At 41.1% G+C, this 27,076-nt stretch overlaps 1 protein-coding gene and 1 long non-coding RNA gene across 3 annotated transcripts in view; one reads left to right on the top strand and one right to left on the bottom strand.

Moving 5' to 3' along the window:
• Nucleotides 1-23,920, top strand: part of LOC116698807 (uncharacterized) — a 32,861-nt gene extending 8,941 nt beyond the window's left edge. Inside the window, exons 2-4 of one of the 2 annotated variants that reach the window (XR_004334304.1) lie at nt 9,984-10,058; nt 17,480-17,483; nt 23,909-23,920. This is a non-coding gene — a long non-coding RNA (uncharacterized LOC116698807). Of the gene's footprint in view, nt 1-9,969; nt 10,059-17,479; nt 17,484-23,908 lie in introns of those variants that run through there. The other variant, XR_004334303.1, reaches the window with a different exon arrangement.
• Nucleotides 1,354-13,606, bottom strand: acsl3b (acyl-CoA synthetase long chain family member 3b). Its single transcript, XM_032530954.1, has 16 exons — nt 13,392-13,606; nt 10,685-10,716; nt 10,218-10,628; nt 8,364-8,541; nt 8,152-8,261; nt 6,750-6,888; nt 5,832-5,982; nt 5,503-5,626; nt 4,521-4,592; nt 4,207-4,346; nt 3,620-3,792; nt 3,394-3,468; nt 3,123-3,314; nt 2,926-3,040; nt 2,114-2,271; nt 1,354-1,692 (listed from the first exon to the last, which is right to left on the bottom strand). The coding sequence occupies exons 3-16, from the start codon at nt 10,566-10,568 to the stop codon at nt 1,535-1,537; spliced, it is 2,136 nt and encodes a 711-aa protein (XP_032386845.1). The 5' UTR covers nt 10,569-10,628; nt 10,685-10,716; nt 13,392-13,606; the 3' UTR covers nt 1,354-1,534.
• Nucleotides 23,921-27,076: the final 3,156 nt, after the last annotated feature.

The following is a 27,076-nucleotide window of genomic DNA, read 5'->3' on the forward strand; positions in this document are numbered from 1 at the left end:
AAAACATCTAGACTTCCCTGTCAGTGTCTCTCTACCATCCTCTTCTTTATTCCTATGCTTGTGTTCCTACAGGTTTTCCAATATGAGTAACAGTCCTTAACATTCAAACACTATGGAGGGGCTGCTGTAGGCGCGCTCTTTCTTTTCTTTCTTTCCTCCAAAATTTAGTTTAAAATGTGTGTATAGATATTGCACATTCATTTTGTATCATATTCATAAGTAAAAAAGAAAAACAATAACTAGACCTATGGCGAAAAAAGGATAACATGTATAGTTGCACCAAAATGTAACTGGGAGAGCAACCAATCAAAGGCTAACTAATGTAACTATTTTTTTATTTTACAATGGGCTAAGTTCCCTTGGAGACATCCATACGGTGCATTGGTCATGACTTGAGGAATACGTGGCAGATGTGGCCAGGGCTACAGTATATCAATGAACCAACAAAACAACCAATAAGACACAGGCTGGGAGGCATCCAGGGGCCGCTAACATATGAAAACAATGAGGCTGCGGAGGCTAAGAGTAGGAATGGGAAAAAAAAAGGTCCCAAATGGACAGCTTTCACAGGGTAGGGAAATACAAAAAAAAACCAACACTTGTAAACAAAGCTTGTTAAAGTACATTTAGCGTAAACAAATTGGCAATAAAAAAACAGGAGGATAAAGAAAAAATGAATGAAAAATGAAATAACTGTGGGTAAAAGTAAAAACATCTTGATGCTCAATCTCTCATTGCTTTGCAAAACAGATTACGCACGCACACAAAACACTCATAACATTGAGACAATAGAGATCCCCGCATAGATTCCAACCTGAAAGCCCAGCAGGGTTCCCTCCTATCAGGCTCAGGCTACCCAAATCTTCCTGCCAGGTATCTGCACTACAAGTCCACGACTATGCTGAGCTGGTGGAAGGCTCCAGAGAGCGAGAGAAGGAGAAGCAACACAGACGAAACGTTGACATTGATCCAGATATACATATAGCCTGACATTTTGATTCACTATGAGTCACGCGGGCGTCCGACTTTGTGTGCGGCCTCGGTTGCCACAGCAACACAACGGGCTAAATCCATCAAAGGGCCAGATGAGTGTGTCGCACTGTGCACGTCCAGCTGGTTCACTTATCTGCGAGGGACCGTCTGGTCTTGTCAGAGAGCACGGATTCAAGAGTTTTGTCGCCTTGTTTTGATCAAAGCTGGACGCAGGGAAGCCAAGGAGGAGGTTGCATGAGATGGGGTGTGTGTGTGTGTGTGTGTGTGTGTGTGTGTGTGTGTGTGTGGTGTGTGTGTGTGTGTGTGTGTGTGTGTGTGTGTGTGTGTGTGTGTGTGTGTGTTGTGGTGTGTGTGTGTGTGTGTGTGTGTGTGTGTGTGTGTGTGTGTGTGTGTGTGTGTGGTGTGTGTGTGTGTGTTTTTGTTTTATTTGTATCTAAAGTAGAACTCCTCTCCCAAGTGTTCCCGGTAGTGGCTTCTGAGCTCCTTGTGTATGTGCGCAAGTATATATGTGTAGGTGTTGTTTGGAGTGTGTTTGTATGGGTTATTTTCCTCCATACATTCTCTCAATGTCTTCCTGGTAGTGTGTTTTGAGCTCCTTGCGTTTCAGTTTGAATGCGTCAGTGACCAACCCGGTCTCTGGTGTCCAGGGCTCAGCGCTCAGACGGATCTTCTTAGGGATCTCAAATCGCTCCATTTTCGCTGGTTGGGGAGAGAGCGAAAATCACGGGTCAGATTGTGACAAATCCAGTGTTATGGTGCAAGTCTGAACTGTCAAGTTATGACAGAGATAGGCCAGCAAGAATGATTATATAATTGTCTAATCACTGTAATTACTTGCTACGTTTATAACTGTTGATAGTAATTGTGAATTTTATATACATTTAAGCAATAAATACAATTTCTTTTAAAAAATTTGACTGAAAGAGACAATTGTATTTTTAATGGCAATTATTTCTGAGACAATTAATTGTCCAGTGAAATTTGGAATAGTTACAGCTCCAGACATAGAGTACCACCACTTTGGTTTGGCTGAGAAGGCTTTTATCAGACATTTTGTCTGAGGGCGTATGCAGAATGAATAAAATTGCCTAAAATGATAAAAAGGCTTTTTTTTTCCTACCTGAGAGCGCAGCCTCAGTAATGATGCGTAGGGCCTCTTTCTCGATCTGCGAGTTGTTGCACATCTCCTCCCATGTGCCCCTCACATGCAACTGCTCCGCCAGCGCCATTAGCTGCTTTTGGTTAGGCACCACAAAGCTGATCACATATGACTGGTCGCTGAAAAATGAGTACAAAAGAGTCCGCAAATTTAGTTGTTTCACCGTAAGGGAGAGAGTAAAAGAAAAAATAGAGGCAGGAAAATATTTAAAAAAACAGACACTAGCTGAAATGTTGCTTTGCTTGGTGAGCTTGCATTTAAAAAAAGAAACTTGAGGGGCTTCCTGAGCCATGTTCTAAGGCAGGGGTCTTCAACAGGGGGTCCGTGACCCCTAGGGGGTCCGCGGAGGTACTGCATGGGGGTCGCGAAAGTTTTGGTTGATTAGACTTTTATATTCCCCCCCCCCCTGCAATTTTTTCCACTAATTGAAATGTCTTTAAATACACATTAACATGAATTCAACACACTGTAGTAAACAGATAAATGGAGGCAGAAGATGTCTTTCAGTCATCAATGCACACATGGCACTATAGGACCAGTTTGATATAACACAATTTTATACAATATATATAATTAGGGGGTCCCCGCTCATCTCGCCATCAGTTTGGGGGTCCTTGGCCTGGAAAACGTTGAAGACCCCTGTTCTAAGGCTCAGTCCTGCAGCGTAGAGGCCCAGGTTTGTCTATCTTATCAATAAAGGCCAAAAAGCCAAAAAATAATCTTAACCAAAAAAGGTCTGGAAGAAACAGATTAAGAGGTGCGTGCCATTTTACCTGTTAGCATAGGCACAGATGTTGTCTACGAGAGGGCAGTTCTTCAAAACAGCCTCCACTTTTCCTAGAGAGACGTACTCGCCTGCTTGCAATTTCACCAGGTCCTTTTTCCGATCTGTTGGAGGAGAACACGCGTCACAATCCGAATAGGTAACACGTGTTCAGCACACACGTGCACCAGTTTGTGGATCTCTTACCGATGATCTTAAGGCATCCGTCAGTGTGGACCTCTCCGATGTCTCCGGTACAGAACCATCTCTGGCCGTGCTCGTCCACAAAAAAGTCCTCACAGTTCCTGCCCTCATTTCTGTAGTAACCCATTGTTACATTGGGGCCACCAATTAAAATCTCCCCCCGTGGGTTGGGCTTGTCTGTGCTGTAGTAAGAACCTGAAGGAGCACAGACCGGATTAGAGTATCAATGCGTTTGCTGGCTTTGATAAAGTTGGGTGTTTGCCATTTGACTCACCCTCCTCCCAGTCTTTCAGCGTGATCTCTGAACAAACCAATGGAGCACCAACGCGTCCTGTGCTGTAGTCCCACACTGAAGAAAGAGGAAAAAAAAAAAAAGACTCCTGTTAAATGGAGGTAAAAACCACAAACCAAGTTAGTTCATATTTTTAATTTGCCTGTCTCACAATTTCCCAAAGGGTGGCAAAAACTACAGCTGTTTCACATGAAATGCCCTCTCTTACTCTCACTGATGGTGCCAGCTCCACAGGTCTCCGTCAGGCCGTAGCCCTGCCCCACAGGGCAGCACAGGCAGATGTTCATGAAGCGCTGCGTGGCAGCGGAGAGAGGCGCACCGCCAGACAGCAGCACCCGTATGTTCCCTCCCAAGAGCGCACGCACTCGTTTGAACACCAGCCTGTGGGGGAGGAGGCGGAACGAAAACAACAACAACCCACAGTATGGAGATGATGAGTGACTCCAACAAAAAACTATTTGGGAAGGATTGTTTTTCAATTCATTTCCCTTACGGCATTAGTAAAGTTTGTTAAAACCAAAACAAATACAAAATAAAACACTGACTGAAAGAGCCATTCAACCTTTTCCAAAGTTAATATATTGCGTAGGATCCACTGAAGAATGCCCTGTGTAAACACCATCTCCTAATCAATATTATGCAATGATTCATGCCTTTTGTAGAGACTCCATGTTAACAAGAATTCCCACAAGGCTATGATTAGCAATGTAGTAATGGAGGTTGATGTTTGCTCGTGTATCACAGGAGAAGCAGATGTCTCAGCTCCTGTATTCGGGAATATAAAAGGTGTTTTACCTGTCACAGAGAGGCGTGCTGTAGCCTTTGGAGATCTGCTCCATCTTGTAGTTGTAAGCCAGCACAAACAACGTCTTTTGGAGTTTGCTCATTTTATCCACTTTGGTCATCACATTCTTGTAGATTCGGTCCATGATCTCCTACACACACCAGGCGAGGCAACTCTCAGTAACACTTTAGACATTTTCAGTCTACACTCTGTGGCTGTTACTTGTTATTAACTTTATTTGAAGGCCTGATAAATCATGTTAGTTACAAGCTATATTAATAATGAAATTGGAGAAATGAGTTTGTGTAGTGACAAAAAGACTTACTGGTACAGCAGCCATGAGAGTAGGTTTCAGCACACTGGTATCCCCTTTACTGCCCTTCTTTATCTTTGTAGACTGTGAAAATAAAAGAAAACAATCTGTCAACTGTCAGAGACCTACTGACCACACAGAACTTTAAAGTGCCCATAAAATTAAAAAAAGAAAATCCATTTTTCTAGGATTTGGGGTTGTTATTTTGTGTCTCTGGTGCTTCCACAACATACAAACTTACATGCTCAAACCCACCCATGCTGTCTTGATTGAGATACGCTTTCTGAATGTCCTCTGCCTTCTGAGCTGTTAAAAAACTGCACGGCTTTCTACGTCACTAGCCGAGATGAGGTAGCTACCATAGCATGCAAGCGTTAGCATGCTAGCTCGTTCTCAATGGCACAACACAGCTACAACACACACTAGTTCACCATAATCTCCAAAAGAACTGCTTCCATGTCCCTGTTTTGCAGGTATTTCCCCTCGTTTAGAAGAAGTCTCCCAGCTAATCCTGCTTTGTACAGACCAAAGTTGGAGAAAGAGTTATCTAGCTGATGTGATCTTACCTAGCTACTCCGCATGTGTGACTCCCAACAAAGATAGGAAAGAAGTGAGATGTCTCACTCTGTAGCTAAAACAGAGACCTAAACACACAGGGTGAAAACAGGATCTGCAGAAATATACAATTATGAACCTGAAATTGAGCATAATTTGGGCGCTTTAAAAGTGACCATAAGCATCTAAATAAATAGATTCTTAATGTGGAGCCAGAGTAAAAAAACAGCAACACAGGATAGGAGTTTGGCTAGGTTTCTGCTAGGATCCAGAGATGTTTTGATAAGGGAGCTCCAACCTATTTGTGTGTGTGTGTGTGTGTGTGTGTGTGGTGTGTGTGGTGTGTTGTGTGTGTGTGTGTGGTGTGTGTGTGTGTGTGTGTGTGTGTGGTGTGTGTGTGTGTGTGTGTGTGTGTGTGTGTGTGTTTCGACACACTGACCTGGTCGGCTAGAGTCTGAGGGGAGGAGTACCCGATGCGACAGCCATGAGAGATGCACACCATTTCAGCGCTGAGCTCTAAAACGTGGGCCAACGGCAGGTAGCCAATATAGGTGTCTGTTTCACTGCCAGCACAGAAATAATAGCAGGTTAATTTCCACAACAGACACAGAAGAGAACATAGTGAGGTGTTGGTAATTAAGTATACAATGAAAGATGTGATAGTGTTTCAGAAGCAGTACAGAGAGAGAGGAGGAAGAGACAGAGATATTTTGTTGATTTGGAGAGTTGCAGAACACAAAGAGGAAGTGACTCTGATATTTGACATACTTGAGGTTAGGGATTCGCTCAGCCATGCCAGTGATGCCAGCAATGATGTTGCCATGGGAGATCATGACACCCTTGGGGATGCCAGTGGAGCCGCTGGTGTACATGATGACCGCAATGTCCGAGGGCTCTGGCTGTCTGCGGTCTACTGCTACTGCAGAGACAGAAGAGCAGAGACGTGACGGTTAGAGAGGAAACGGATCACACATACCAACCTAAACGTCAGGGTTTTCATGCCATTATACAGCTTCAGCGTCTAATCACCTACCTGTTGTTTTGCGCACCGCATAAGCATATGACCGTAAAAACAACGTGGGGGGCATCTGGATGAGCTGACGGGGTGGGCGTCCGTCCAATATAAAAAAATGTTAAGCAGCAAATCCTTATATTTACTCCAATCCGGCAGTCAGTTATCTTTTTAGCCTGATACCCCCTTTCAATTAATTGTCAACTCATACATGGTTTAAATTATAGAAATAGTTATGTATGTTGATTTCTATGTGATTATGAAGGAAACTTGGCTACAATTAATTTAGAAAACGTTCCCCATTTATATTGTGTGTTTTATTTGCAATTATAACTACTTTTAAAAAGGTTTTAATGTGTTCTTGATCAAATAAATACATTTTAAATTTATACATAAATTATAAAAAATGACTCAAGCAATTGTTGGCAGTACAAACTTTCAAATTTCTGTTCCGCCCTTTTATTTTCTAAAAAGTCGACCGAAGTCATTGTGGCACAGGGTAGTTGAAAAGTGGTGATTGTCCTCTTGTTGACTCTGTCATGCACAGCACATCACTCCAATTACACATCAGGGTGTTGGCTTTGTATTAAGCCTCCATCAGCGTACTTCCTTTGCCCCAACAAAATTATGAAGAAAAAACAAAAAACTTTTTAATCCCAATGCACACAACTCACAATTGTCAGGCTTGGATCCCATCTCCTTCACAGCGTCCATGTTGTAGACCATGATGCCTCTGGGGATGTCTGGCCAGCTTGTGGGTTTATTGTCTACTATGATGATGTACTGCAGCCTCGGCACATCACACAGTATGGCCTGGGACATGGAGTTGGATGTAAGAGGGAGGGAGAAGAGCGAGTGAGAGGAAAAAGTAATTATTAGAACCTGACCAATAAAGGATTTTTAAGGCAGATACCCATACAAATATTTGGTTATTTAAAAGTCCGATATTCCGATATTTTTTTTAAATACAGAAACCCGTTAAAAGAAACATACAGACAACACGTAGATCTTCTTAACATTAGTTATTTGTAGTTGTACTCACTAAAATAATATGATAATAATTTGTTTTATTGTCACAACAGTTAAGAGGAACATCAAAATATATTAAAGTTCTGATAAATAAAATGTATAAAACAAATTTAAGATATGAAACTTAATGTCCTTTGAACAAAAACACAATAACCCCCCCCCCCAAAAAAAGATTGTTGCCACCAGAGACGTTGTAGAGCGCCCTCTGGTGGACAAACAATGCAACACCGACACTCATAACATGGTTGACCGTCTGTTTTATTTTTTATATTTATCAGAATCATTTATTTGTCATTAAATGATTCTGATGAATAATATTTAAAACTTATTTATATATATATAAATATATATATTTTTTAAATCGGCCTTTATAAATGCCAATACCGATAGTTTGGGAAATGCCTAATATCGGCCCGCCAATGCATGGGTCGGGCTCTAGTAATTATGCAAATAAAACTAAGCTTATCAAGCCCTAATAATATTCCTATTAGTGAATTTTAAGTGCACAGCCTTGTTTAAAACAGATACCATCATGGAGACCAACGTGGCATCATGACTTCGTGTAAACATACACGCCGACTTTCTTAAGCCAAGTGGCGTGTTATCTGTATGCATTTTGAGCTATCCGCGTGTATGACTACACCGTAAACAGTGGGCGTCCACATATACGCCACTTGGCGCCGTCTTGCTGTGTTACTGCAATAACAAAGCTACGAGTTTAGGAAAAGAACAACAGGGTTGGCTTTAAGAAAACGCCACACGTGGGCACGATCCCCGCTCTACTGGATGAAAGTCCTGTGTTTTACCCATCCGCCACCCCAACCTAACTCCCTGTGTGGCTTTTCGCCGTTTCATACTACTCGCTATGGAGTACATTCACATGCAATTGCAAGTTAATGTAAGTCAATGGAGGCGTTAATAAACACGGTAAAAAGTGAGTATGCGTCTTGATAACACGCCGATAACGGCATACAAATTGCCGTGTCATACATACGTCATTTCATGAGATCAGTCTGTGGAGACAGATGATGACAGCAAAGCAGGTACCTTGAGACGGCTCTGAAGCAGGTCTTTACTTGTGATGATGTGCGTGATCCCGGTCTCGTTCAAGCCGTGGGCGATGGCCGTAGGTCCAAGAGTGACGTACAGGGTCACAACTGTCAAATTCAAACCAGTGAAGTTGGTCAGTCATTCTCAAGTGCTTTACAGTGGGCCCACGGTTGTCTAAATGCACACACATTTGTCTTTCTGTCACTCACGTGGAAAATTGTACATAAAGCAGGCTTGTGCTGCCACGACCCACTCTGCTCTAGTTTCACAGAAGATGGCGATTTTACACTGAGGTTTCTGGCCAAGCGCTGCCAGACCGCTACCAAAACACCTCGCTGCCTTGTAGGTTTCCTCGTACGACAGCCAGTTATAGTTTCCTAGAATTACCTGCAAAAGGTTATATACAATATTCAGGATTATTTCCACATACTGGATAGATTGATAGATATTTTATTGATCCCAAGAGGTAATTCCAGGTCCCGCTAGCTTAAAGACATCACACACAACATTAACATACATCATAAACAGGATGATAAAATGACAAATCCACATGAAAACTATGGACAATAAAAGAAAAGGTACTAAATCCAAAATAAAACAAAATCCACATGAAAGCACTTACACCAAACATAACAACCGATGTATGCAGCACATACATTCTACAGGCCTGGGAAGCTTTAGAGCATCTTTTCAGGAGCAGTTATAGTCAATATGACATAAGTACAGAATGTTCACATAATTTAAAAGGGACCTAATACCCATGGTAGCAACGCTGATAAAATCAATGTGAGCACCATACATCTGCTTTGCGATATAAAAAGGTAATGTGCAATACTGACACCATTGATTCTAAGAGGTCTGATGTTTGTTACCAGTACAACAGCATCCTTCATAGGCAGTCAGTCAGCGCCATCTACAGGGCTTTTGCAGCCTTGCAGGTGTTAATGAGGAGGCTCTCGGCTGTGAGAGAAAGCACCAGTAACTCAGCTGCTCCTCCACCCACGTTCCTCACACAGGGCACAGTGGCAGACTGCGCCGTCAATCTCTCACAAGCGAGCCTTCTACAATCCCACAGATTCACCAAATACTTACAGTTCTCATTTTACAAGAGATGAGTGATACCACCCACCACTTTTTATTATTATTTGCCTTTTTACCAGGCAGAAAAACACCAACCACAAAAGACAGCAGGACAACAAGACGATACCAAAACAAAACAATAAACCCCGTGGCGATCCCTCCCTCCCCACCCCACGGGACTCCATTAAACTGTTATATGTGCAGGATAAAAAGATTCACCATTTAACAAAACATAGAAATAGGGCTAGGCAATATATCAATATTATATCGACATCGATATATGAAGCTGGATATCGTCTTAAATTTTGAATATCAATTCAATTAATTTGACATAAGTGTTGTCTTTTCCTGGTTATAAAGGCTACATGTCATTTTCTGAACTTACCTTTAGCTGTTTTGTTATTTGCCTATACCCACTTAGTCATTATATCCACACTATTGATGATTATTGATCTAAACTCTCATTGTGTAAATATTTTGTGAAAGCACCAATAGTGAACACTACAATATTTCCGCATTAAATCAACATTTATGTATTCGGTCAAAAAGAAGAATGCGTGTAATCGTACAGGTTAATTTCCGTGAGGCGCCATCATTCAAGAGTACCACCCACTAACTTGACTAAAGTCTGTCCTAGATTTAACAAATTCTTAGTCGACTAACACTCACATGACTTCATCAAGGAATCCATTAGTTGACCTATTTGACAGCTTTGTAAAACTACGTTTCTCTCTTGAATCCTGCAAAAGCCCCACTTAAGATCTTGTGTATACCAAAGATGTGCTCATACGTCTCTTGGAAATAAGTCATTCAGCATGAAAAACGTATGAAAAAAATCAGAGATCAAAACAAAATATCCACTAAGAGGGGGCAGCCCTACTTGCAATATATCCAACAGACTGAACATTTGAAAGAATAATGAGGGTGATGGACAATCTACTGCATGTGTGTAAGGGTAACCGGAACAGGTCAGTGTCTCTCACCTTCTTGAAGACCTTGCCGTTAGGCTGGGGCTCATCCTCCTCATTGAGCACCTCCCTGGTGCCCAGACAGTCTCTCTGTGGAAACCGACTCGCTGCGTATTCAAACACTTTGTCCAGGGTGTCCACCCTAGGGTGCAGCCATGCCACCAGCTTCTCCTGGCTGTTGATGGCCCGGTAAGGCCCTGCTGGGTGTCCACTAACTGAGCGTGCCTTGATCCGCCGAGCCCGTTCCAAGTTGGTGCCAGCTCCGGAGAAGAAGTACCAGGGTATGAAGGTAATGACAGAGTAGACCCAGACCACAGAGTGGAAGACCTGCAGCAGCAGGGGATTCATATCCTCCTTCAACTTCATCTTTGAGGATGAAGTCGGGGCTGGAGATGAATCACACCAGACAAGCAATGATGAACTGCACTCGTCACTGCTGTTTCAGGATTCTGACTTGCTGCTGTGGCTGACGGTGGCAGGCGGTGGCTCTTTTTGTGCAGCAAGGCAACCAGACCTGCAACAGAGAGGCACAACATGACATTGTAGAAAGTACTGCTGGGATAAAAGCAGTATCAGCACATTTGGAAATATCGAGCAGCAGCAAATACGTGTCCCTGGTAAATAAATCCGAGCTCGTCTGAGGACCATCTCTGCCTATTGTTAGGTTGGCTCTCAGTCAGCACAATTTCACCAGATCTGCTGGCCCTGTTGCACGGATTCTGCATGACGTTCCAACACTTAACATTATAATAGTGCATTCTAAAATGATCAGTTAATTAGTTGATAGACTAACAGAATAAAAATAATTGCCCCTCATATGGGAAGATTTACTGCTCTAACTTTCAGGAACTATCTCTTTCTTTATGACTTACCACTAGTTTGCAACTCATACCACGAGGTACAATAATGTTTTCAAATCCAGTATTATAGCATGTTTTTATACTTGTTCCTGCTCTCATTTGTTTGGATTTAACACAAAAACCTTTGGATCAACTCCAACGGCCACCCGGAGCTCAGCTAGTACTAGTGTAATTTGAGGTGCAGCCCTGTCGCCACTGAGCCTGAACATGCTAGAACTAGCAGCAGTGATTCATTGTGCATCTTAGAATGAGCCGTCTAGAGGTCACAAGGGAGGTCAGCACAACCTGGCTAGCTAATATAACAGTACTGGGAAAAATCTAACACTGACCCATGAGTTGGACTGTTCCTGGCCTAATGCAAACACAAGCTTCAAGAAACAACCCACACATAATCTCTACGTGTTTAGGCAACACATTCAAGAACATTTAAGGATGCTTTTATTTAGACAAATATTCTTCCTTCTAAGAAGCTACAGCGCCGACAGGTAACTGTAGTTAGAGTGTTAGTCCTTAGTGTCCAACTAAGCTAACTGGTCACCTGCACTGCACTCCACGCTTCTGCTCAGTAAGGACTGAAAAACTAAACTTAAACAAAAATAATTTAGCTGAAGGTTATCATACCGTCAGAATCTCATTCTGGCCCATACCTAGTGTGCACTGCACAAGGATGTTAAACTTCCTCATGACTTCTATCCTCAGAAAGAAAAAAAATTCTAATTTCAAAAGGGAGTACAATTGGTACCTCTGCCCGTAGCTATTATGAAACTGTTGTGCTGCTAGGTAAAAGAAGCCAATTTGATTTGTCTCTAAGGTTTTATTTATAACTGCAATTGCCTGTCTAGATACACATTGAATAAACCGTCTCAAACCGTTCAGGACAGGTAAAGGTTGAACATGTCTCACCTGTTTTGCAACAACTCCCATACCACAACCAACGGACAACTCTACATTTGGGCACAGCAAAGACACAATAAAGTCAAAGGCACTTCAGGATGAAATCGTACTCCGTTTCTCTTTAACGCTACTCATTATTTACTTTGAATAAAGCAGACACACCTGCTCCTGATAACTATACCAACAAGCCGACCTTCGATGTCATAAAAAAGTAAAGAAACTAATTAGCATGTAACACAGTTTTTAATAACCAACCACGTACCACGTACAGTCAAGACTTCATGATGATGATATCACCTTAGTTGTGATGCCAGCCCATCTATGCAGGTTTGTATTGATGCCGCAAAGATGACAGTAGGCCCACATGCATATTGTGATTTAAAAAAACAACAACAGTATTACACGCATAAACAGATGATGCATAAAGGATAAATTATGGTTTGGTATGTAAAGCACTCAGTGTTCAACAATGGAGAAGACTGAGTTTCCCGCCAACGTACTTAACACTAGAGATAACACCACAGATTAGTGTTTCTGTATGGCAGTATTCCAGTAGTACATTCTTCAGCCCATCAACCTAAAATGACCGTTATCTAGCTATCGGGTTTATACTAAATCTGTTTTATCCACGGGGGCATTATCTGTGTGGGCATCACAGCACAACAGGATGATGCCCCATTACAAACCTTACCCTCTAGATTTCAATCTGGTGATCATCACGCCGTTTCTCCATCCTATCTTTTGGGCTATCGTCACATTGTTGAATCAGATAATGCGTTGCCTTTCATTCTATCATATAATGTGTATTCTTCTTTTACTTTGGACTTTTATTTAAACCTGTTATCGTATTGTATCTGTGTTGTTCCTATGTACAGCACTAGATGCGGTGTGGTATCGACAGTGTTGTGTTTCCATCTTAGATATTTGCTATCAAGATAACACGTTGTTATGATAACACATGGTGTCTCACACACACACACCTGGATACAGTGTGTGTGTGTGTATGTGTGTGACACTATCAATGCTTAACCGGGAAAGGAGATAGTATTCATTTTAAATCAGCTAAAAGGACATTTTTCACTGCGCAGTGACTATCTCTGAAGCTAACGTTACATGCTAACAGCATGAAGATTAGCAGCTAGAGGACAGCTCAAAGACGCGCTAGCAGCTTGCAATGCGGGGTAGCTAGCATTTAGCTAGGGCTTCAGCTAACCACTGGAACGTTAGCTGCTGTTGGCCCGCTGTTGCTAATGTAGTCAAATCAGTCTATTTATTAACATTCGGTAACTAATAAAAAGGAGGCACACGCCTCGTGTTGTACACAAATGTATGGCACATTAAACACGATGTGCCGCGCTGCTGCGCAAACCGCTCGCTAACAATCGGTCCATCTCATCAACATCTGCAAAGCGTTCACACGGCAACACATTCTCACCTCTTTTCTCAACCGCTACGCCTGAGTCGCTGGGGGGTTGGATTAAGTCTCTTTATCCTTTTAACCAAAGCTCTGACATTATATTTATTTAATCTATTAACAGGGTGTATTTGGTTATAAATCACGACTGCTAGTCTGTTACAAAACGTGTATAAAATTTGGTGAATCTGAAAATCACCGGGCCAGTGCTGCCAGCCCGGAAGCTACTGAATGACGTCAGGACTTTTTCTGTCAGCGATTGGAGCACTGGAGGTGGCGCGTGCTTGGGGGAAAGGGGACGTCAGTGAGGTTACTAGCGTTCACAACATGGTTCACACAGTATCAACTCTATGGCCACAACTGTCTTGCGGCTAGATACGTGTCGCTGCTGGTCCTAATGCATGTGTCGCAGGAGGTCTATCTATCATTAATGTAATCATTTCTCGATGAATTTTCCACCGATTTTAAAGCGATCTGCTTTGTTACAAATGCCAGACATGTATTTATGATAGGCCTACAGGATACTTGGTTAAATTATCATACCAACACACCCTGTCTTGTGTAGATGGGTTTCTGATTCCTAATTAATATTTTGTAAAGCTTTTAATATGGAATGCACTACCTTAATGCAAACATGTTTATTTCTCTTGAGCATTTGGGATTTTTTTTAAACATGGGGTATGGGGACACAACTGGCTGGACCATCAAATGGTAATGACCTGGGATAGACCCTTGCCATTTCCTTTGCTTGACCACCATTTGACCTGCCATCATGACCAGGTGTAAACACAGTTCATTGGCTAAGTATTAACAAGTAGTTCAAGTATTAGCTATGTTTTACCAGAGTGAGAAAGAGAGTACACAAGACAAAGACCTATGGAGAGAACTAACTGAATATAGGCCTAATGTAAAGCAATGCGTATCTGTCTGTCTAACAGTCAGCAGCAGATCCTTCCACACAGTTCTCCTGTATAAAATAAAAGTGTTTTAGAGAAAAACCAGAACCACACAAACTCTATTTCCTCTACTTGTGTATGAGTCTAGCATTTGCTACTGTCTACACTACTATGCTACTTTTTCATTTTTAAGCACCGTTTTGAGACAAAAATGTAGCAGAACATATCACATGAACATTCGCATACACTGGGCATGTGCGTGCCGGTGTAAACAGGAAGCAAATTGTCTGAAGTTACTATGGTTGAAAATAGTGGATGTATAAGTTGCAAATACTTTGGAGAAACAACAACACCAACAAGACCAATAAGACCAACGGCAAGGTGGAACTGGTACTGAACGCTATATAAGCCTACTTAACTGATAAGCCTGACTTGCGTGCATTGTCATTTTCAAACCAAAAGGCGGGGCAGTAATGTTTTCAAATATCTCTGTTTTAGGGGATTAGAAACGCCGGAGTAGTGTGGACTAAACGTAGCAAAAGATATTAGTTTTAAACCAAAACGTAGTAGTGTAGATGTATATCCTGCAGACCTGAGAAGTAAAACCACACAGATGCAATGGTCCTTGAACGTAGCTTATTACTATTCCTGAATATAACTGGCCACAAAAATCTGAAGAAAGGTGAGCCCAGTAGTTGGCTTGCTTCCTTAAACTAAAGAACAAGGTTAAAAACAAAACAAAAATCGCATTTCTCCAAGTGCAATTTGTCAACCTATACATACAGTATACTAGCTGTTTCCAACAGATACAGGTTTATAGACTAATACTGCCTACTTATTTGGTAGTAATTAATGCAGTTCTTTTTGTAACACATTTAAATAGTAAAAATGAACTTTTAGCAGCTGGTGACGCTATGTGCATTTCCCTCATCTTCATTCAGTACCCAACACCATAGCTTTTTAGCATTTGCAATAACCATTGCACCAATAAGAATGGTATTGAAGAGACACAGAGATGCTTTATTATGCTTTACCATAATTAAACGTTATAAAAACAGTTGTAGGAAGTATTTCTAAGCTTTAGCAAGAAGAACGGATTCGGGGGGATGTAAGCCGTGCCTGATTGCTTTAAATTTTTTCTGGTGAAGTTTGGAGTTACAATGCGGTAAAAGTTTCTCTTCCTCCCAGCTGTCTGTCTCACCACTATTTTTGGCCTTGGCTCGTAGCTCTTTGTACTTCTCCCACAGCTTGTCCCTTGTGGCCTTGTTTATTTTTTCCAGGCCAGTTCCGTCCTCTCATTTGTTTGCGTCAGTATAGCATGACAGGTGTGGAGACAGATCTAGGAGGGGAGAATAATCCTCAAACCATCTCAACCACCACCCATAAAGCTATAAAGATTTGATTTAATCCCCCTAAACAAACAAAAATCTAATACACAGATAGATAAGACAATTTTTTTTTATAGAAAACTGCAATTAATCTGACCATCCCTGATAGAGCCGTCTGCAACAACGTGTTGATTAGTCATACTGTTACTTGTGAAAATCAATATAATCTTGTCCCATGACAGTAACTGCTGGTCATTTAAAAAGAAAAGACTGCATTATGTCAGCAGATTTACTTACAATGCAAACATAGCTGATGACTGCTGTTAAAGCTACCCTTCATTACTCACCCAGTACATTTGACCAAGACACTGGACCCCAAAATATACTTTTTGGCCACTCTGAAAAAATGTATTCGGGTGTGAGGCTGGGCGATGTGGAGAAAATCAAATATCACGATATGTTTGACCAAATACCTCAATATCGACACCGCAACGACATTGCGTTGACTGTTGGTTCTTTCACAAACTCTTCACACAATGAGATTTTTGATAAATAATCATCAGTATTGTGGATGTAACCACTATGTGGGTAAAGGCAAATAATAGAACAGCTACAACAGTCTGTCACAATATTACACAACTTTACTGTAATGCATTCTTTAAAACCAGGAAAAGACAACATTTATGCCATGTTACGATATCTAAAATCTAAGACAATATCTAGTCTCATATCATGTCTGGAGGCCAAATTAAAAAATATAAAATAGATTTTTATAGGGCTGTAACTAACTATTATGTTGTCGATTATTTCTCGGTTAATTGTTTGATCTATAAAATGTCAGAAAATGGTGAAAAAAATCGTAATCAGTGTTTTCCAAAGCCCAAGAAGACGTCCTTAAATGTCTTATTTCGTCCACAACTCAAAGATATTCAGCTTACTGTCCTGGAGGAGTCGAACAACTAGAAAATAGTCACATTTAAAAAGATTTAATCTGAGAATTAAAATAGTTGGCGATTAATTAAATAGTTGACAAGAATTCCATAAATCTTTGCAACTCTAGGTTTTTATGTAGAATTCATCATTTTTATAACAGTAGGCATGTGGTTCATCACTATCCTTTGCTGCATTCTCACATTTATACACTAGAGGGAGCCCCTGCGCATTTCTTTCATGAGGGCTTCACACTGCATTATTTCAAGATGCTATTTCTTTCAACTTGACAGAGAGAAGATCCGAGAACAGTTCAAGACAAAGGAAAGGCTACTTTGAGCGATGAAGTGAAATGGCTAGGTAAGCCACGTTTGACTCTTTGACCCTGGACATTGATCTCTTCTTACTGGTCTTTGGAGTGTTTGCATGCTTGTTAGGCCATATGTTTGTGCAGACATATTCTGACATGCACACTAACGCACAAGTTCATGCCTTCTCCTTTTCATAAACACAAGCTATTCACACAACCATGTGATCACATGAGGAGTGCAAACAGAGTGGTGCTAATCGCTGTCCTCAGGCTATTTCTGAGGTCATCTTGATGGGACACAAACCATCAGAGGGCAGATGTTGTGGAACACTTTCATCTCCTCTGTGAAATTTGTGTGTCCAATATGATAATGACAAGAGGACACACTTTGCACACACTTAAAGGCCAGACACAGGAAGAAAGGAAATGGATCCTGGAACTGTCCATCTCTGGGTGACTCCGTCTTTCTTGACAGCATGCCGAGCGGCTAATGGCTGTTCCCTTAGGATCCACCTGTGACAATCACTGGCCGGTTGCATATGCTTAGGGTTTTTACTTATATTTCATTTAGTTCTTGCTGCTCTCATGAAACTTCCACACTAAATATACCACAATTATGAAACCGATTTTTGTTGTTGTTGCAAGAAGCGTCAAGACAAGACGTCACTGTTTCACTGCACATTCCAATCTTTTTGAAGTAAAACAACTAAACTAATAACTTTTGAGCCACTGGCTGATTACGAAGGCCTTTGACATCCAGTTGGACCTATAGGGAAAAAGGGGGGGGGGGGCGGGGGTGGAGGGGTTGTGTGGGGATTAGGGAACAAAAGGATCCTTCTCTGTCATCAAAGAGGATCTGCTCCCAACTCATCCCCTGCTCTGTGGCGACAGCTTTTTATTTTTCAGGAGAGGGAGTGACGGCTGGAGGGATGACAGAGGGGGGGCTATAGTGGGAAAGTTTGATGGTAGGGGATGCAGATTTCAAAGTAATCCTTAACTTTAAGCCCTGCAGTCCCTGTGAAATGAAGCCCAATGCCCCAGACACAGTGTTGCCTACAGCTCCCAGTGGAAGCCTGCCACCTCTCCTTTTTTCTCAAGCTTTTGTCACGGTGGCATTTAAGTGGCATTACTCACTGACTGGATGACCGAGAGAAGGAGTCCCTTTGAGAAGCCTGAAAGAGATGGATTTTAACTCCTGAGACCAGTGTCACTACTTAAAACAACACTAAGTGGAGATGAATACCCACTGTGTTTTTGTGATTTAGCTAAACTAAACGGAGACGTCTGCTTGAATCATAACTGATCTAATAACCCAAACCTAATGAATTGACAGCAGGGCCAGTCATGTTATTATTTGCCTACACCTAGGAAGTGATGGATGAGAAGAGAATGTCTTTGGGGGCCTTATTTATACAAAACTTTTATTTAACACTTCCCTGTAACCCGAGACCTTTGAGAGTGATCTGGCCGTGAACCAAGTCGGTAGAAGAGTTTATCTGTTCTCGCAGTTTATAAGCATAACCAACTAAGTATATTTACTCAAGTACTGTAAATAAGTTCTAATTGGAGGTACTTTACTTGAGTCTTTTCCTTTCAATCCACTTTCTACTTCTACTAATATAACTATTTTACCTTTTACTCCACTGCATTCATCTTTTGCTTTAGTTACTTTACAATCAAGATTTTTGCACACACAACACATGTTATTTATAAAACACGATGGTTAATTATAAATGAAACTACCCAACAATAAACAGGTCTACAAGTACAGCTGAAATGTCCAGCCGATTAAACACTTACTTGATTGACGGAACTGTTTTGATTGTTTCCAGTTTAAAAAATGTGAGGGTTTTTACATTTAGTACTTTTACTTTTAATACTTTAAGAACATTTTCCTGATGATACCTACATACTTTTACTTAAGTAACATTTTCAATGTGCGAGTTACACTCTAACAGATTATTTTTCACAGTGTGGTTTTGGAACTTTTACTTAAGTAAAGGATCGGAGTACTTCTTCCACCTCTGCGTATGACTGGGAAAGCAAACTTAAGCAGGAGGTTAGATGCACTTCCATTGTCGCACCACTTTACCACACTACTTATTTTGGCCCCCTACCCCAGAGTTATTTCTCTCATCTTGTGAAGGCTCATGTCCCCTCAGGGTCATCAGCCTGGGATCCCCTGCTGGCCCGGTCTACCACGGGGAGTCAGTGTAATCACACAGAGAGGGCTATGGGGCAAGCAGGTTCTGTCGTTAGAACAATATCATGTTGTGAGTAATGCTGGTGCCACCAGAAGATTACAATAATTCAATCACATGCCATCAGCTTGACAGATACATGCTGTACACGTATCCGCCTGCATGCACAGTGGTTTCCAAGCCCCTTATGAAGCCTGTCTTGAAATAATGTCAGTGCAGGAAAGTGTGGGAGGAGAGAAGGGAGGGGTACTACTATTGTAAAGAGCAATTTTCTTACTATTCAAGCCAGTGTTGGCTAATGTTTTCATTAGCAAGACAAGCCAAAGTGCTCTTTTAATGATTTTGAGCCTTCAGTGTAAGCATTTTGTGACGGACCTGTGGATGTCTGTTGTGTTGGTTTTAAGGTGGTGTGTGTGTGTGTGTGTATTATAAACCATTACCAGAATATGTATATATGTGTATACTCCTCATTATATATAATGTAATAATAGTAATGGTTTTTAATAGCAGCTAGCATAAATAGACTTTGTTACAATACTCTTAATAAAGCCAAGTATACGTCTGTATGAGGCAAGAATACTTAACTGTACTTTTCTTCAGTATATCTCCATTAAATAATAAAGTACAAGTATTAGCCACTTAGATTGTTCTGTATAAGTCAATTATACTTGAGTATAATTCATTCTGTTGTCTGTCTTTACATTAAAATTAAAGTGAAAGCCTACTCTCTTAGCTTAACATAAGTATACTAACTTTAGTTTCTTTATTTCGCTACAATGTACATTTACATGTATGACCAAGAGCATACTGTAGAATATTTCTGGATTAGAATATTCCCTGATGGCAATAAATTGTTGTAAAGTGAGTACCCGTAGAATCAGTTGTGTCAGCTGTCGTGGATCCATCCGGTTTTGCGATCACAGACTTGTAGCGTGAACCGGCCCCGGGCCCAACCCATCAACAGGGACATGCCAACTACATCCCATTACCAGTACTAAACCCAGTTTATCGCAAAAACATCCATACGAGACCTGTTAAAATTTATTTTGCAATTGGGTCTGTGTCACCTGGTTGATTTGTCACAAATGTGGGACATATGTTTAAGGTTTATTTAATACATAGAGGCAACATTAAGGAGCACCATGTGTTTTTTGTCCCCTTGGCCTTTTCAGCACCACGGGCAGTGGACAGCGCCGAGCAGTGACACAGCTACATCCCATTGTAGAAATCAGTCTAGTGTTTATTGTGCTGTCCTTCTGTGATTCGTGCTTGACTTTTAAAGATGCAGGCCAGGTATTTGTAAATGGTCTTTTCATCATCTTGCACACACTTTAAAAGTCTCTTTACTTCCAATAGCTCAATAATCACTCTAATATGTAGTATCAGCGTGATTCTACATCTACAAAGACAATCTGACCAGCATGCACAGACTTATTTAAGTGTAGGGCTGCAACTAACGATTATTTCCATTGTGTATTAATCTGTTGATTCATTTCTCGATTAGTTGTTTAGTCTGTATAGGGACGAGCAATGTTTTCCAAAGCCCAAGATGGATCCTTTACATGTCAACATCCATACTGTCACATTACATCAACATATGGCGTCGTAAGCCATAATAATGTACTTTGAAATATTTGAGTGCAAACAGTACGTCGTGGTCGAGCATTGCGACACCTTTACCTTGTCAGATATCCTCTCGTCTTGAGCGACTGAGAATGAAAACCTGAACGCGTGTTCACACAGCCTAGTGGATTATTGTTGTGGTGGAATGAGGATAGGACCCAAATGCAGAGATGAGGACGGCAGGCAGGCAGGCGAGGGTAAACAGGAGTTTATTAACAAAGGCCAAGGAAAACACAGGGAGCAACAGGTGCTGGCAAAATATAGAAACAACAAAATAAAATAAAAAAGTCCAACATGAAAAAAGTCCAAAAACAGGTTCCGGGGGAAGTCAATACAAAAAACAAGGAAACACGGGGGAAATCTGGCACAACTCACGGGGAAGATATGCAGACAGGCCGAACACAACACAACACAACACAACACAACACAACACAACACAACACAACACAACACAAAACACACAACACAACACAACACAACACAACACAACACAACACAACACAACAGTGGGCAAAAGGATCTGACAAAGGACATGGGGAACACAGGGGTTAAATACAAGAGGTAACGAGGTAACGAGGTAATGGGGAACAGGTGAGACGTCAGGTGAATCCCATGGGGGGGGGGGGGGGGGGGGGGGCAGGACAGTCAGACAGGCACAAAGCAAAGCTAGACAAGACTAGACAAGACAGGAAACCAAACTATCAAAACAAAACAGGAAGCAGAACAAACAGACACTTACCGGGGAATCACAAGACAGAGAGAACCACACAAGACCGGGGAGAAAACTAAGAAACCGACACAAGGAGGTATGATGGGAAAAATGACCCCAATATAAACCTCAAACCACAACAGATTTCTACATAATGAAAAACAAACCGGCTGTGAGAGCTTCACTTTGTCACAAATGTGTAGCACAAATTGATTACTTTATGAAGGGATGTCATCATTTAAACAATTTCCCTATGCTGGATTAGATAAATATCCCTGTGGAGGGAGGTTGGTGGGTTCGGTTTCATGGTGTCAGACTGGCTACATGCAACATGAAGCTGGATGTGTCCCTGGAAACACGTGCCCTCTTGTGGCTGAGTTTATGCTTGCATTTTTGTACAGTGATAGAGTTGGGTAGTAGCACATTGTGTCTATCTGGATTACAGTCACATACAACATGCATTTACTTACATTTTAACAGGGTAGTTACTGTAATGAGTTGCAGTTATTAAAACAGCTTTTAATTCAGATTAAAAATGGGTTTGAAGGTATTTATTAGGCATCCTTTTAAAACATGTTGGTAAGGTAAAAACAGAATCAGTGACATAGAGGACACAGTAATTGTCACATTTATCATGGATTTAATGATGATTACAAATCCGTACATTTCATAACATACATGTTGACTGAAATCCTTTCAAATTAGGTTGAACTGTTTTTTGTGTACAAAATGTTTTGTGCTATGAAAATAGTTCAATCTGTCAATATATTAAACATGTTTTGTTATGTGTTTTATGCCATGTTTTCTAATATATATATATATATATATATATTTATATTTTATTTTTATTTTTTTAAACACAATAACATAAAATGTGTAATCCCTGTAAACCTCAGAAAAGGACTGGATTGAGCCATATTTTGTGATTTCAAGGAAAAAACTTTTCTGCATAATGCTATTTCACAGCTATTGCCACATCACCACCACCAATCATACAGTCATGCAGTGTTTTTCACAAAGATCCTCTTTACATAATACTTTACTGGATATGTCTCACATCTAAAGTATACCATTGCGTTTTTTATTCAGAATGCTTCTAGTTTCTTTGGGGAAGTGTGAAATCCACAACACCAGTTATAATGTATCTCTTCCTTACGCACACACACACACACACACACACACACACACACACACACACACACACACACACACACACACACACACACACACACACACACACACACACTGGAAAAACTGGTACATTTCCAGTTTGATTTTCAATCTGATTGAAGAACGTAACGTGTCTTCAAAAACAAAACAGGGACTGAGGTAGTTTTTTTCTATGTTTAGCCAGGACAGACAACCAAAAACAGGGACTGTCCCTTGAAACCGGGGACGTCTGGTCACCCTATGATATATGATAGGTATTTTGCAAATCACACACTATAAATATGATAGAGAAGCAGAAACAAATAGTGACAGTAAAGTCAGATATTTTTAATAAGTTGAAGAAACAATGATTATAATGAATGATTATATCATATTAGAAACTTATTGAAGCTTTTTATATTTGTCTCTCTTCTCACACACGCACAGTACCACGTTCTTCTGCATCCATCTCCTTCCAGCCCTTAACATTTAGCAGCCCCCCCCTCCCAACACACACACACACAACACACACACACACACACACACACACACACACACACACACACACACACCAATCCTTTCCAATTCTTATAGAGGCTGTATGATTAACGAATGCTTTTTGTTACGATAACTGCACTTAGTTTGAGTTCCAACAGAAGTGTTCTTATGCATTTGATAAGATTATGATACAAACATTTTTTATAGAGCACTTTTCATATACTTAAACATACTTTACATAAGTTAAAAAAAGATTAAATAAAACACCTATAACACATCAAAAGCAGGTCTGAAGCTTTAGATTTGTGATTGGAACATGGGGAGATTGGTGCAGTGTCAGGTGTGTGAGTTCCAGAGGGAGGGGACAGCTGTGGTGAAGGCTCCGTCGCCCCCTCGGTCTGGTGCTCGGTCCTGGGTGGTGGAGACAGGAGGTTGGCGTCAGAAGAGCGGAGGCTGTGGGAAGGAGTGTGCTGGTGGAGCAGGTTGGGGCCTGGTTATGGAGGGCTTGTGGGAGTGAGAAGAAGGACTTTAAATTAGATCCGATGCGGGACAGGGAGTCAGTGGAGGTTTTGGGGGACAGCGGTGATGTGATCACAGGAGTGGGAATGGGCGAGCAGACAAGCAGAAGAGTTCTAGATGTACTTGGAGTTTATCAAACACATCAGAAAACAGTGTCTCTTTTGGAAGTACCTTGTAACAGTAACATCCCAAGGCTTCTAACCACAGAGTAGATGTCCTTGTTCTAAAGATGCAAAGATTTCTGAGATGCTTATCTAAATGTCAGGCCGGCCATTCTTCTAATCTGTTTCTCCTATTTCACACAATGTCTGCTTTGTGGCCTTTGTGATGCAAAGCTCTTTTAAATTGTCAGTGAATGGCTGCAGGCTAATAAAGACAAAACATCAAACATGACTAACGGCATATAACACAAACTAAAACTAGATGCAATGCAATTATTTTTGAAGAGGGATTTTAACCACACGTCCTGGTCGCCTCAGTCCAGCGTTAACATAAAACACATTGTGTTGCTTTAAGATTTAAAACATGAAGAAATGCAGAAATCATCTCGTATGGCATAAACACAACACTAATAAATGAACTTGTTTGATGAAGGCTTTATTTTAATGAACAGGAGTGGGAGTAAGACTGCAGATGTATTTAGAAAAACTGTGTCTGCATAACATGTGGCTAAGAAATAATATAGTACAAAATTCAAAAGCGTTTTTTGAAATTGCAAGAAAGAATTTGGGAAGAAGCAAAACCCTTATGTCAAAACCGGCTATAATCAGGCCCCTTTCGGGCGACTGCGTATAGAAAGCATTATGGCACATATTCAAATGTCCACAGCGGTGGGGGAAAATTTTTGAAAACCAAAAAAGGTTAAGACATGCGTTTTCAGAATGTTATTTAAAAAACTAAAACCTCTATAATAAAAAAAACAATGAACAATGCAAAATTTGGGTTTTAATTTAAAGGATCGGCATTCGCTTTACAGTAACCGAGCGGTACTTTCCGCTGTAGTGTTTTACAGAGGAAGCGACGAATTTCCAAATTTTTAGAAGAATGAACTTCTTAGTCAGCAGTTACGTGGAGATAATCATTTTATGATCGATGCCGCAAAACGTCTGTCTATATTTGGGGGTAGTGTAATCATGAAAGCTGGCGTTTTTAAGTCCCTGGGAGAATGTTTTCAGGTTTTACAGGGGACCGGTGTGGGACCTTATCGTCAGGGCCCCCAGCCCAAAATCAAAAAAGCCCCTGGGGATAGGGGTAAGACCAACTTAGTCTTTGGTGGACGCAGAGCTAATTATTCCCTTATTTGTTTCTTTTTTTACATGTACGGTTTCACAAATACAGCCTGGAAAGCCCCAGGCTGTATTCTGTGCCTATAACACACTATTTCTTTTTACGTGGCCGTTCAGTTCTTTATTTGTGATGCATTTTGTCGTCCACCACCACCACAGCGCATTTCTTTGACTCAGCTTACCCCACTAATTGATTTGACATGGTAGATCCAATATCCTTTTCATGATAGTCAAACTTTAGTATGATAACTTTCTCCCCCCCCCCCTCCCTCCTCTCCCCATTCCTTCTTTTATGGACATATCATGTTTCCACATGTTCTGTGTCCACTGCACCGCTTTCTTTCTACCCGAGGAGGTATAATATAAAACTATATTGGGCCACATGCTGTGGGATACTGCAATAAAAGGGTCAGAAAGACGACTCTATGCTGCTAAAACGTTGGGGTGAAGTATAGTAAAACATGGATAAACAAATGTCATCTTACAACCTTTTTTACCACTTGTTATCCTTTATTTTCTCAAACAAAAATGGACAGGAGCACCAAACAGCTGGCGTTGCTTATTCAAATGTTCACATAGAAGGTTCCATTCATCCCTCACAGGTTATGACAATAATCTTGATAATTGTTATGTGTAGACAATATCTAATGGTGATCAATGAATTGCCTGCCAGAATGGCAGCTCTGCTGAGGCCTCAGTTTGTCTGAAAGAAGTCATGGCCGGCCAGTAACTCCTGTTATGCAGGTTGAGGAGGCCTCTGAACAGAATCCCCCCCCCCCCAGTATATGCTCTTATTCCTTGGGGAAAGGGAAAAATGTGCCGCTCTATTAAACACGCCTAGTTATCATAATTATCACTCTACAGGCTTCAAAAAAAGTCAAATGACCCCTCTTGTGGTTCTATGTGTCTATAATGGGCCATTTGCACGGACGCGTTATACGGCCGTGTGGCTGAGCCACGGGTCCGCGCACCACCTATTGTTAAATTCATACAACTATCAGATGACCGTGCAGAAGTTTTGCGTGGGGTGTGGTGGAACTCTCCACGCTGGGAATCCCCCCCCCCCCCCCCCCCTCCCACGCATCCACGCCATCTTTCTCTCGTGACCTCCATTGTGTGTTCTGTCTGCTGGAGCGAAAATCTTCTCGTATCTATAGGCTACTTTAATGCAATATTTGTTGCTTTAGTGGTTGTTGTAGGCTTTTATGTTTAGTTTTGCAGGATCCTTTTGGTGTTTGTGGTGTGTGTGTGTGTGTGTGTGTTGTGTGTGTGTGGTGTGTGTGTGGTGGAGACTGTACCTGTCTTGGCCAGGACACTTGAAAAGAGTGTTGATCTCAGTTTTTTTCCCTGTTTAATATAAAGGTTAATAAATTCAAAAAGAAAAGGATGAAGAAAAACATTGCGACGACAAATGCGGTGTAGGTATGTGGTCATGATCTCATGAATGTCCTGTAGCTAAATAGTAATACACTAAGAATAAATAATAATATAATAATATAATAATACCTAATAACAAGATGTATATTGAAGAAGAAGAATTCAGAACTTTAACGGTTAATTCAGCCTGTAAGTGATATCTTTATTATATGCCCATTACGGTATAGATTTTCATTAAAATGTCCCACGTTGCTGTCCTTCTGCGCTGACCTTGAACGCACAGTATATAGTGTGGTCAGTGCTGTTCTTTCCTCCAGCTCTACAGTGGACTCTCCCACCTACACAGGATATGATGTCTTCAGGTCTAACTCGATGCGATCCCGTCATAGTTTCAATTTTTTAATTCTTTGCCATTTTTTAATTAAATGTTTACAATAAAGTATTAATACAAAAACTACGTAGCCTTAAAAAATCTCAAAATGGACACATGTACTAGGCTGTAGCCTACCATGATGTTAAAACTCAGCACGAATATCTTTAATAAAAGAATATTGAACCATGCCATATATATGTGTGCTGGTGTGTGTGCTTGGCACTGCCGCGCGGGCAGTCTCATCACTGTATAATGTGTTCAGGATATGTTATTCCTGTACAAGTATTGCACTAATGAAAGCTCTTAGTGAAATAACTCTGTCCGTGTTTTTCACATCTTCTGAGTAATTGGTGATGTAATATATACTTTATGTAGGCTAATCAACCTGTAGCCTATAGTGTTCTCTTCTCTGGGCCGGGTTCAATCTGGAAACGTTCTTCTCCCATAGCCCATACGCCCAACAGTGCCCGGGTGCCTCGCCTATAGGCTACTTCCTATTTCAGCAGA

This window comes from Etheostoma spectabile, chromosome 12 (genome assembly GCF_008692095.1).
Source record: "Etheostoma spectabile isolate EspeVRDwgs_2016 chromosome 12, UIUC_Espe_1.0, whole genome shotgun sequence".
Taxonomy (NCBI): Eukaryota; Metazoa; Chordata; class Actinopteri; order Perciformes; family Percidae; genus Etheostoma; species Etheostoma spectabile.

Excerpts from the sequence above, each read along its gene's own strand:
- acsl3b (XM_032530954.1), bottom strand. The coding sequence starts at position 10,568 with ATGAAGTTGAAGGAGGATATGAATCCCCTGCTGCTGCAGGTCTTCCAC. Across the intron at positions 8,542-10,217 it reads ACGGCAAGGTCTTCAAGAAG|GTAATTCTAGGAAACTATAA; the intron begins GTGAGAGACACT and ends AACCTTTTGCAG. Across the intron at positions 2,272-2,925 it reads ATCTGTGCCTATGCTAACAG|CGACCAGTCATATGTGATCA; the intron begins GTAAAATGGCAC and ends CTCATTTTTCAG.